This window comes from Dipodomys ordii, unplaced genomic scaffold, assembly GCF_000151885.1.
Source record: "Dipodomys ordii isolate 6190 unplaced genomic scaffold, Dord_2.0 Scaffold55, whole genome shotgun sequence".
In the NCBI taxonomy this organism is placed as follows: Eukaryota; Metazoa; Chordata; class Mammalia; order Rodentia; family Heteromyidae; genus Dipodomys; species Dipodomys ordii.
In genome coordinates, this window is record NW_012267271.1 from 3,165,399 (window position 1) to 3,177,974 (window position 12,576).

The window sequence follows — 12,576 nt, forward strand, 5'->3', positions numbered from 1 at the left end:
CCCCCAGGCTGTGCCCTGCCCCCCTTTCCTAGTGTCTCCTGCCCAGCTCCCCTTCCTCCTTTCTAATGACCACATCGTGTGGCCTTTTCTGCATCTGCCAGGCCTTGTTTCACCATTATCCCCCATTAGAATATGGAACACGCCGCTGCGTCTGGCTTGGCTATCCACTCCTGCCGTCAGGAGAATAAGCATGACCAGTTTTGCCTTCTAGAAAGGACATGCCCAGCCCACCTAAGCCCACGCCAGAGGCCGTGACAGGGCCTTCCTCCCCATGCTGACCAGTGAGCTAAGCAGCACCGGTGGTTTGCATGTTTGGCCTTGTTTAATTAACTACTTCTAAAATTGAACCTCTTCTATGTTTATGGGCTGCTTGCATTTCTCTTGTGAATCTCTTCTTTCAGGGGTTCTTGGCTCCTTTGTTTCCTTTTTTTTTTTTGTCGGTCATGGGGCTTGAACTCTGGGCCTGGGCGCTGTCCCTCAGCTCTTCAGCTCAAGGCGAGCACTCTACCACTTGAGCTACAGTGCCACTTCCGGTTTTCTGGTGGTTTATTGGAGATAGGAGTCTCACGGTCTCTCCTGCCCGGGCTGGCTTTGAACCGAGATCCTCAGATCTCAGCCTCCTGAGTAGCTAGGATTACAGGCGTGAGCCACCAGCGCCCGGCAAACCTGCCGTATTTCTGCCTTGGCCTCCCAAACACTGGGATTACAGGCATGTGCCACTACACCCTCTTCCCTTTTTGTTGGATCTTCATTGAGCCTGCACATGGGCTGGGGATGGTCAGCGGCTGCAGCCTGTCTCTCTGAGGACAGGTGTGCCTCTCTGCCCAGGATTACCTGTGTTCCCGGGCGACCGGGTGGCGTTTGCTGTGGAGGTCCCTGGCGGTTCTTGTAGACTGTGCTGGAGTGTGCTGGCCTGTCTCTTGGTCCTTCTTCCTCTCCTGCTTCTTGTGCACTTTGTTGTCCTTCTTGGGCTCCCCAGGCAGCAGCTGTGTCCGGGCAAACCCTGGCCCGGCCTCCTCGTTCACACTCACCCTTCCTCAGTCCTCAAGGTCACCTTTGGGTCCTTTTTGTCTCCAGTGTAAGTTTCCAGTGTTGGTGCTACCCAGTGACCCTGATTTTGTGTAGCTTGCTCGACACACACAAGATGGATTTTTTTGCTTTTTTTATTGGTTCTGGGGCTTGAACTCTGGGCCTGGGCGCTGTCCCTCAGCTCTTCAGCTCAAGGCGAGCGCTCTACCACTTGAGCCACAGCACCACTTCTGGTTTTCTGAGTGGTTTATTGGAGATAAGAGTCTCAAAGCCTTTCCTGCCCAGGCTGGCTTTGAACCACAATTCTCAGATCTCAGTCTCCCGAGGAACTAGGATTACAGGCGTGAGCCACTGGTGCCCGGCTTGGATTTTTTTGTTCTTCTTTTCATCATGTTAAAGACCCAGTTGTGTGTGCCACTTTCCCTCCACGTTTTGGCCGGGGATGGATGGTGGCTTTGAGAGGGGCCTTGTTCTTCCTGCACAATTCTGTGTGCTGGGGGGTGGGGGGGAAGCACTGTCTTGATACAGCCCCAATCCTGAATCCGGGGTGTCCTCTTCCTCCCCCCACCGTTCCAACTTTCACATGGCTTGTCCCCACAGCCGCCCACAACACTGGTCACCGGGGGAGGGGAGGCTGTGGAAGGGAACGGGCCAGCCCCGGCCAGCTCTGGCCACGCAAGCAACACACCTGCTCCTGCAAAACCCAAGTTGAGGCGAAGCTTTGCTGCTAGGTAGGTCGCTGGGAGCCCCGCCCACCTCAGATGAGGCAGTGCTCCCCAGAATTAACTAGAAGAAAGCTGCCTGCCATGTAGTTGTTGTTGTTGTTGTTGTTGTTGTTGAAAATAGACAAGTGGAGGGGAGGCGCTCAGAGTGCCCTTGAAAGTCCCCGCTCCCTGTCCTCCCAGAAACCTGTGCTGGAAGCGAGGGCCGTTTCAAGTATTTTTCTATAAATAAGCTAAAAGCGGGGAAAATCCAAGTGCTCACTTTTTTAGGGGATGCCAGGTGGATTCTGAAATGCCACCTCGGTGGGCACCAGTAGCTCACGCCTGTAATCCTAGTTCCTCGGGAGGCTGAGATCTGAGGATCGCAGTTCAAAGGCAGTCTGGGTAGGAAAGTCCTTGAGACTCTTATCTCCAATGGCTGGCTCAAGCAGTAGGGCACCGACCCTGAGTGGAAAAAGCCCAGAGTCCCAGCCCCGGTACTTGTACTAAAGAAGAAATGAAAAATGCCAGAGCCCTCAGTCACCAGAGCCCCGCACTGTTTGTGGCCTGGCTGTGGCAGTTACCCAGCAGCAAAGGAGTCAAACCCCCCTCCTGGGACTCCTCCCAGCCCTGGCCAATCTCAGTCTGCCTTCGGCCCCTACTTTGAATGGTTGTGGGCACCAGAACTACGTTTTGTGTGTGCACGCTGGTCCCGGGGCTTGAGCTCAGGGCCTAGATGCTATCCCTAAGCCTTTGGGCCCAAGGCTGATGTTCTACCACTTGAGCCACACCTTCACCTCAGGCTTTTTGGTGGTTAATGGGAGATAAGAGTCTCCTGGACTTTCCTGCCCAGACTGACTTTGACGCCACGATCCTCAGATCTCAGCCTCCTGAGTAGAACTATTTACTTTTCTCGCAGTTTGTCCCCATCACCCCAGACTTGACACAAAGGCTTGTCCCAGGGTGAAGTGGCTTTGGTTCCCGCCTGGCCGGGCGGGATGGCTGGCCGGGGAATAGCAGGAGGGTGGCAGCTCACACACCCACGTGGGGGTTGATGTATGAAATTGGCCTTCTGGAACCGCCGTGTCTTTTAACGAAGTCGGGTCACGCTGGCATTCTGGGCCATCTTTCCGCCGCCGCTGTTCATCACCACTTTCTTTTTGTGTCAGCCCCGGGGCTTGAACTCAAGGCCTGGGTGCCATCCCTTGGCTGTTCCGCTCAAGACTGGCGTATTACCACATGGGCCACAGCTCTGCTTCTGGCTTGTTGATCATTGATTGAAGTCTTACGGGGCATTCCTGCCCGGGCTGGCTTTGAACCATGATCCTCAGATCTCAGCCTCCTGGATAGCTAGGATTACAGGTGTGAGCCATCGGCTCCCGGCCATCATCACTTCTGGTGAAGCACAGGGTTTCAGTGCAAATCATGCCGAGGCTTGTGCAGCTGTTGACAGGTGTGGGGTTGGGACTGTGTTCAGGAGTGGAGGTGCCAGGAGGTGGGGCCCCGGCCTGACCCCCACACAGCTGCCACGGTGGGCGAAAGAACACGAGAGGGCCCTGAACCCGCTGCTTTCTCCTTGCATCAAACCACAAGCCAGTCCTCCCATCCATCCGTCCACTTGTCCAGCCCCCGTCCTTCCTACCCGGCGCGTCATCCACTCATCCACGCCTCCACCCGCTCTGGAGTCCGGAAGAGGCCGCCCAACCTCGGGAAGCAGACGAGGGCCAGGAGGAGCCCAGGGAAAGCGGGACCTCCCTCCCACTGGCCCATCTGGACTGGACGGTCACCTCTCCTCCCCCCAGCCCCTCCCCCTGCCTCTCCATCCAGGGCCCGATGAGAGGCACCTCGTGAGCTGTGGCTCAAGTAGTAGAGCACCACCCTTGAGCAAAAAGGCCAAGCAAGAGCACGAGGCTCTTAGTTCATGCCCCAGTCCCAACACATGCACACACACTCACATGCACGCACGTACACACGTGCATACACACCACAGGCTGGGCAGTCCTCGGCCCCTTGGAGTAGTGCGAGATCTCCCACAGCGAAAACTGAACTTGGGGCTCCCAACGCCCGACTCCTCTCTTCACTGAGCCCCATTAGCCACCTGGAAGCGCAGGAAGGAAGGCGTGAAGGGGTCCCCCCCGCCAGGCCCCCATCAGCCCCTCCCCTTGATGTGGCTGTAGGCTCTTTGCTTGCCCCATCCCTATGTGGTCTGGATGGATGGCTCAACCTCCCTGAGCCTCAGTTTACCCCCCTGCACAGGAAGGGCAACAGCAGTCCCCCAGGGGACGGGGGATTGGCCCCCTCCCCCTCTGCACCTGGGAGCCGCAGGTCTGCCACCCTTTGCTTCTTGTCTTGCGGGGCTTTGAGCCTTTCGAGCCCCGAGCTGAGGGGTCTCACCCTCAATTAGGTGTTGAGCATGGTATTCTGCTCAGCTCCGAGTATTCTAGAACTTTGCCGCAACGCACCGAAGGTCATGTCTGTGCCCCCGGCAGCATCTGAGCGCTGTCTTCCAGCCAGAGCTGGCTGGCCGGGCGCTCCTGCCCGCGTCGGGTCTGCCCCGCCTCTGCGGAGCCGCCGTCCGGGCAGGGGCAGCGCTTCCACGGCGCAGCCACCAGATGGGGCCTCTGCCTGCCCTTAGGGGGCCCAAAACGGGTTTCCAGAGCCTCCTGGGAACAGAGCCACTCGGGTGCCAAGGACTTAGGGGACTGAGGATCCCACTTAGCAGCCATGCTGTTGGGGGAGGGGGCAGAGAAGGATGTGTCCCAGAGTGGAAGTTCCTTCTAGGGATACAGCTGTGGGTGAGAAACTGGGACTGAGACTTGGGGCTGGCGCCCAGGCTGTGGAAAGGCCTAGAAGGAAGGGACAGGAGAGTAAGAGCGTGGATCTGGCCCAGGCCTGGGGGGGGGGGGTGTATCTAGGTGGACCATGATGCAGAACCTCCCTCTGCTCCTGTCCCTGCTCCTGCTGCAGGCCTCCAACCTCCCCCCGGCTCTCCACCTGCACCAGGCTTCTCTGTGGCTGAGTCCCTTTGTCCTTTCCACCTGTCCTCACCTGCCCAGGCCTCTGCTGCGCAGGCCAGGCCTCTAGGCCCACCCTCTGAGCCACACCCTTCCAGGCTCTTCCAAGAGTCCCTGCAGGTCTCCAGCCCCTCGTGCCTCCCCAAGCCTGGCCCTGGCCAGCACTACCTTGACCCTTCAGGACTTCAGGAGGTCAGATACTTCCTCAGGCCTCAGTTTCCTGTAAAGTACAGTGTTAGAAACAATCCCTCAAGCCCATCTCAGCAGAGCATGTGGTAACTTGGTAGCTCTGGAGTGAGGAGGACGGGAAGACCGGCCGGGCGGGCTTGCCTCTCTTGCCCTCTACCGGAAGACACCTAGGCATTGTCAAGCCAGGCTGCTCCTGCCCAGCCATCAGGATCCTCTCTGATGCCAGCCAGCTGCCAGTGGCTCACGCCTGTAATCCCAGCTCCCCAGGAGGCTGAGCTCTGCTGATCATGGTTCAAAGCCAACCCAGGTAGGAAAGCCCATGAAACTCTTAGCTCCAATTAACCACCAAAAAATAAAAGCCAGAAGTGGAACTGTGGCTCAAGTGATAGAGTGTTAGCCTTGAGCAAAAAAGCTCAGAGACAGCGCCCAGGCCCTGATTTTAAGCCCCGGGACTGGCATAGAAAAAGAAAATCCCCGGATGCTTTTCCAGCCCCGTGGGGCCCAGGCGCTGTGCTGTGGCTCTGGATTTCAGTGGTTTCCTGCATGGTGTCTGGGTGGGAGCGATCGCCCTCTTCACAGTAAGACTGGGGCCACTTGAAGCCCAGGTCCCTTCCTCCCACGGGCAGGACGCAGGCCTTTGGGGGAGCAAAGCCTTGTGAGATATGAAGACCTTGTAGGCCTGAGGTCCCCCGTTGCAGGGACCCCAACCCCACTGGGAAAGCCCCTGACAGTGACATCTCTTTCCCGGGAGAGCCCGGGCCTGCCTGGGCCACGCTGGTGCCTGCAGTGGTAGACAAAGACCACCAGAGGGCGCCAGTGTCAGCGGCTGTTCCGCTGGATGGAGCTCTGCGAACCAAATGCTTTTTAATTGAAAAAAAAATTTTTAATTCAAAAAGGATTTGCTGTTTGTACTCGAGTGCAGGTTTTCCTTATGCAGGAGACTAATGTCTTGAGTAAACAGATCCGGGCCCAAATCCACCTTCAAAGGTACTCACTGTTTGCCCAAGGGAGTGAAAGGCCTTCCAGAAGCAGCTCTAGTCTCTTGGGCAAACATTTTTGGGACGAGCAGTCCTGGATGGAAGACAGCGTCTGGGAAGGTCATCCACAGCCTAAGGGGGATTATGTCGGGGGACATATGTTGAAATTTCATTTGGGGAGTTAGGGAAAACAAGGGGGGTGATGTTTGTCTCCAGCCAAGATAACCTAAAAAGGGGGGGGGGTGGAGGGGAAATCCCCAGGGAGGCACTCAGCAATCTGTGCACTGCCCCGAGGCTGCCCCTCCCCTCCCCCAGGTTCCCATGTGCAAAGGAAAGTAAAGGAAGCAGGAAACTAGCAGTCCCTTCCGTGCCCCCACCGTGAGACCCTGTCCTGCTCCTACTGCCCAGCAGGGCACCTCTGCCTGCTCGGTCAATCGCTGCCCACCCACTACCCAGAGAGCTGGAACACCCTGGAGCTGGGGCTGACCCCCCCATGGACTCCCTGCCACCCAGGGCTGGCAGGGCAGGGCCTCCCAAAAGGGCTAAAGAATAGACACATTTGAGGTCACCAAGCCTCGACCTAGGCCTGCTCTAGGGCTTCCTCCTGGCCGCCAGGGTGAGCGCCCTGCCTCTATCCCTGATCCACTCTGCTCTCCTCCCACCAGCCCCCACCCCCCACAATCCACACCTCTCCTGGTCCTGGAGCTGGACCAGGGATGGCCCAAACCGACCCTGGGAACTGACAGCAGCTTCCAGTCACCTGGGGGGTCTTTGAAAGTGTAGATTCTCAGGATTGGGGGGAGGGGGCCCTAGCTCCGGTGGTAGAGCACCAGCCAATGAGCAAAAGCAAGCATCAGATACCAAGTGTGAGTCCTGGTCTCAGACACAAAGAAAAGGAAAGGAAAATGTAGATTCCCAAGACTGCTGAGGAAGAGTCTCTGCTGGCCCGGTGAGGAGTTGCAGGATCGCTCACCAGGAGATCAGTGCTCCCCACCTCCCCTTCCTGCCTCTCACAGCCCAGCCCCTCGTCCCTGCTTCGCGCACACGTGTCCAGCTGGGCGCTCCTGAGCTCCTGCCCCAGCCATGGCGAAGCGGAGTTCCGCCCTCACCCCAGCCTGCACTTCCTCCCTTGCTTGGGTTAGTGGTTGTGCTCTTCCCCTCACCCCTTCTCTGTTAGACATGGGTACCATCTGCCACAAGCCCCCTTGCTCCCTCCTGTAGCCCCATGCCTGGGCAGCCTGTGTTCCTCCCTGCCCACTCTGAACCCTGGGAGCATGGAGCTCCTACCTGGGCCTGGAAGGTCCCCCTGTATCCCTGGATAGAGGAGGGAACTTATTTGCTGTTTGCTGCTGTGCATTGCCCAAGCAGCCACCAGGTGGCAGTGTTGTCCCAGCCGTTTTCTGAGCCTGCTTTGGCTGGGGCTGCTGGTCACAGGTGAGGCCCCTGGGCCCGATGTGTAGGGAGGGGCTCACTCAGTGAGCGGCAGCAGTGGGCTTCAGCCTCCGCCCCGGACCCCGGGGCTGGGCCACACCTTAGAGTAAGTCCTCCGAGGCCCGGAGAGGCTGAGGCCTCCCAGCAGTGGCCAGCCTTCCCGCTCCTCCTCCCTCTAGGCATAGGCCTGGACTGCGGCACTGGCCGTGTCCACCCTTTGGGGCACCTCCTTGCTGTGAGCGGCTCACTGGGGTTCATCAGGCACGTCTATTCTCCAGGAAGTGACCAAGCCTAAAGGTGGCAGCTCAGAGACCCACATGGCTGCGTGTCCGGGCTGTTCCCCACAGCCCCACGCCTGCACCTCGGCTGGCACAGCCCACGGCGCCACCTCTGCAGGGCAGGGCGCCCATCCCGCGCCCCTCACCTGCACCTGCACTTGAGGCTGAGTGCGCCCCCTCCCCCCCCACCAGAGTGCTCGCCCCAGAGACCCCTCTGCTGTGCCCAGGGCCTGAGTGCAGGGAGCTGGCGCCTCCCGTGAGCATGAAGCTGCTGCAGGTCTGGGATCCTGGGTCAGGACAAGGCCACGCCCCCCCAGAGCAGGCGCCACCTGCTGGGGCTGCCTGGGTGGAATGCAGGGGCTCTCACCAGGCTGTGCTGGCCGGATGGGGGGGAGGGCCTTCCTGGGGCCTCCTGTCACCCCAGAGACTGCCATGCACAGTGCTCACACATTTTCCACCAGAAGTGCATGTCTAGGAATCCCCAAGACCCAGTGGCTGGGTCAGCCCTGGGGTCCTCTCTTGCCCCCAAGGCAGAAACCAGAGAAATACTCTGTGAATTGAGAGGTGCCCAGCCCCGTGCCCGGTGCTCGGCGCGCTCGCGGATGGCATCGGCCAGTTGCGCTGCCCGGCGGTGTGTGTGTACGTGTGCCCGCGTGTGAGTCGCAGCCGGTGCGTCCATACGCTGCCCGTGGGCCCACCCAGCCGTGCCACCCGGGCCTCTGCTTGGCCCTGGGCCTCCCCGAGCCCCCCTGCCCTGACAGCGCCTCCTCTGTCTCGCTCTTCCTGCAGTACGAATACAGCTTCCGCACGGAGCAGAGCGCGGCCGCCCGGCTCCCGCCCAGCCCCACCCGATGCCAGCAGATCCCCCAGTCCTGAAGAACAGGCCAGAGCCGGCCATCTGGGCGGGGAGAAGACGCCTTCTGTCTGGTGCCCACACACTACTGACGGGGTGGCTGGGGGGCTAGGGAACCCCCCTCCCTCGCCCGCCCCTGCCACCCCCTCCCTTGGCACCAGCCAGCCCTTCTCTCAGCGTGCCCATGCCCGCCCACTGCCCCGGAGACTGGCAGCTGAGTGGCCCTGTCTGGCTCATCAGCTTGCTTGATGAGACACCTCCCCACCCCCGGCCCATCATCGTGACTAATCTGTGTGTGCTGTAGTGACCGGCGGCTCCCCGCGCGTCTGTGTGATGACCATTATGCAAGTCCTCCCCACCCAGAGTCACCCCCCAGCGCCAGGCAGCCACCCCTGACGTCCAGTGACGCCTGCCGGCCCCTTTGCTCCTGCCCATCACCCACAAAGCCAACTGCCCCCCTCCTGGAAGACCCTGGGGTTGGCGTTCGGGACACGCAGATGTCCCCTGAGCCAGGGCTGCCCACAGGCTCCCCACCCGTCTCCTGGGCTTTGCAGCAACCCCAAGACAATGTGAGAAGGGTTTTACCCTGCCCCACACCGCACAACCGCGTTCTTCTCCATGGTTCACACACTGGACGTCCCGGGACTGGTGTGGAAGGGGGCCTGACTACGTGCAGGGCGCCAGCCTGGATGTGAGCCAGGCCGCCAGGCGCTGCCCCTCCACTCCTCCTACACCCCTTCAAAGGGCTCGCGTGCAGGATACCACCTGCCAACAACAGCTCTACCTGCCTCGGCCCTCAGGTGACCCCGCATGGTGACTGCTCCAAGACACAGCCCTCGCCGAGCCGGACGCAGCGGGAACAAGGCCCCGCTCAGCCAGGAGACGCCTCTCCAGTGTCCGGTGGAGATTCGCAGTGAACCCTGTGTGTGGTGCAATGGCCACTGTGGGCCCTGCCAGCCCTGAGAGCTGGCCCTCTAGCCCTAACAGGCTGCCTCTCAGTGTCTGGCTGCTGGGGTTCATCCCGAATCCGTAGACTACAGGCCTCCGACACCCCATGTCCCCAGAGGGTCTGCCCGGACGTGAGGCCACGGTGGGTCACCAGGCTGATGACGATCGTTGGGGCCTCTGCCAGCCACGTTCCAGAGATGGCAGCCAGGTAGGGACGGGAGGACAAAGCAGCCAATGGGATTGGCTAAGAGCCACGGCAGGGCCCAAAATACCTCACGTACCTGCGTCAGTCCCTCGGTGGGCACACTGCCTCCTCCATCCGTCAGTCCTGTGTCTTCACCTGCCACATCTTGGTTTCTGTGTGCTGGAAATGGTGACCTTGGGACCTTGTCACCTCCCGCAGGACCTCCAGACCTCGAGGGCCGCCAGGCAACTTGTGGAGGCTGAGGAAGTCAAGGTGCCAGCCTCCGGAGGGGCCGGGCGAGGGCTCACCACAGAGCGCTGCACACAGCTCCCTCGCCGTGGTCCCAGCCCTGTGCGTAGCCACCTGCTGCTTTTCTTATGGTGGCTGGCCCAATGCCGAGAGGCCTGTGTGACCCAGAGAGAGGTGACACCCGGAGGGTGACGCGGAGCTCCAGGCTCCCTGTCCATCTCATTTTAGTCGGTGCACTTTGTCCTTCAACCTCTTCCCACGCCCCAGTGGTGAGACTGTGACGGGTCCCTTCCCGATGGCCTTGCCACCCTCTCGTTGGAGAACGAGACTTCTCCGCAGCCCTGTGGGGCTCTGGGAGGCCCGAGGTGATGACGTGGGACCCCGTGGCAGCGATGGAGAAGACAGAACAGGGGTTGTGGGGGGAAGGAGAGTCACAGAAGAAAGAGGCCACCCCAGTGTCCCCCCGCCCCAACTCTGCCAGGCCACACGGCCCCCAGGAAGAGGGCGAGCTGCGGAGATGTCCAGGACAGGACCGGCTGAGTTTCAGAATAACCTTGACTGTGAACTTCGTGACCACGGCAGCTCTCTCGGATGGAGCATTGACGTGTGGGGTCTGGGAGATTTCAGGCTGCTCTCCTCTTTGGAGGGGCGGGTGGCGTGTGCACGTGTGGATCACGTGTGTGCGTGTGGGTGACGCGTGTGCACGCCTGCATCCCAGCCACACGTCAGACTCTTATCAGGCCGCAGAGGCCGGAGGCGGGCCTCTGGCTCACATCCGTGTACCTGGAGGTGGGGCAGGGGCCATGGGCGCTCCCCACTTAGGGAAAGGAAGCACAAGGATTGTCTCGGAAATGTGAATGGCCCAAGGCGTCTCCCTTGGATCCACCCAACATGTCCCATATTGGCTACCATCCCTGCACGGTGCCCCCTGCCCTCCTAAAAGATCTGACAAGAGCACAGCGCCGGGACCCTCTCCAGGGGCCTGGAACGTGGCGCACGGATGACTGGCAGGAGGTGCTTTGCCCCCGTTCACTTGCAATTTATCAGAAGGTCTCCCCCCCACACACTCAAGTCCAAGAAGAGAGGCCAGCCTCACCTCTGCCGCGTGGAGAGAGGCCAGCCTCAGGTGAAGAGATCGCACCTGCCCTGGCTGCTGCTCAGAGGTGTGCGGCCGCAGACACCGGCCGGCGTCCCCCGGTCAATGAGAAGGCACAGAGGAGCCGGGACTAACGTTCTGAGCACCTCACCCCTGCCAGGCCCACAGCCCGGCAGCCTAAGCACATTCCCCTGCCTCTCCCCGCTTCCAGACAAGACACTCAAAGCAGGACGGGGGGGGCGGGGGGGCGGGCAGGGGCACAGGCTAGGATGCGGCAGGTAAGCTCTGGCTCTGAGGCCCCCCAGACCAGCAGCCTGTCCTAAGCCCAGGCTGGCCTTGGTTTCTAGCCCTGTTGATGGACTCCGTGTCTGTCACCAGGCCCTGGTGGTGCCCACATCACAGAATCAGGATTCCCGGACAGCCCTGACCCCCTGTACCTAGCCAAGCACCCCCCCCCCCAGCTGCTGGCTGCCCCATCACACACCAGCTTCTGAGAAGCAGAGGGGCAGAGGGTCCATGACCAGCATCCGCGTGCCACCGGGCCATGCAAAGCTGGCCTCGCCTTCCGTCTGCCCGCGCCTGACCCCTGCTGCCTGAGGGAGGAGGCCAGGCACCTCCTGCAGGTAGCTGGGCACTGAGAGCCCCGCCCCGCCCTCCACTCTGCCCAGGGCCGCAGGGCCTGCCAAGGGCCACTCGCTGCAGCCGGCAGGAAACCAGGCTTTGTTCTCGAGCAAAGAGCGGCGAGCTGCTGGGCGGCCGCTGGCCTTGGCGAGGACTTTGCTCCCGCGTATTTATTCAAGGTGACTCTACTTGGCAAAGGAAGTCTCACTGTGCGGTTGTCTGTATTCTTAATATAATTTGTTAAATAAACATTTGTTTTAACCTCTTTTCCTCCTGTCTGGCCGTAGTGTCTGAAGCCACCAGAGGTCAGTGTCCCTCCGGGAACGTCCTCCGGCTCCAGCTCTGCCTCTAACGGGCCTGTCCTCAGAGGCAGAGGGCCAGCACCCCGCCTTTCAGCCTTCTAGAGAGAGCTGGCGCCGTCTCTGTGACGACACACGGGCCCAAGGGACTGGGGAGGGCTGCCCTGTCCCCTTGGGTGCTCCTAGAAGGGGGAAAACCACGGTGATCATGGAAGTGGGACCCAGCAAGGAATGGGGGGGATGGTGTTCCTTCACCTGGGGTTGCATGAGCCCCGTCTGGGGTGCAGGGCACATCTAGTTATTAGTGGGCCCAGCCACAACTCTGGGTGCTTTTTCAGACCTCATCTGTCTGCACGCCTGCCTGTAAGTCACTGCCAACCACCCACACACATACATGTATGTGCACATACACGCACGCACACACATGCACACACATGGGGTTTCTCTCACAGCATCAGGACGGGAAAGTTCCTCCCAGAAAGTCCTCTCGTGAGCGGGAGCTGAAGCCCAGTCCTGGCTGTGCCACTCCCTGACCACGTGATCCTCGGCTCATCCCAGCTCCCCGGGCAGCCTGGCGGGTGCTCTCCCTCCCTCAAAGGCTCCCCTGGGAAGGTGGCTGGCCTCTCTGACATGTGCATCCCTCCTGGGGGCTGAGAAACACAGAAAGGTACCCATGAGCAGACCTGGGCCTGGGGAGCGGGCCGCAA

The 12,576-nt window shown here is 60.5% G+C and overlaps 1 protein-coding gene across 1 annotated transcript in view; it reads left to right on the forward strand.

Annotated features, from left to right (window-relative positions):
- The window catches only part of Mvb12b (multivesicular body subunit 12B), a 153,560-nt gene extending 142,622 nt beyond the window's left edge, over nt 1–10,938 (forward strand). The window contains exon 9 of the mRNA XM_013021529.1: nt 8,409–10,938. Within this exon, the coding sequence (XP_012876983.1) occupies nt 8,409–8,495 (87 nt within the window). The 3' untranslated portion in view covers nt 8,496–10,938. The remainder of the gene's footprint in view (nt 1–8,408) is intronic.
- The last annotated feature ends 1,638 nt before the right edge of the window (nt 10,939–12,576 follow it).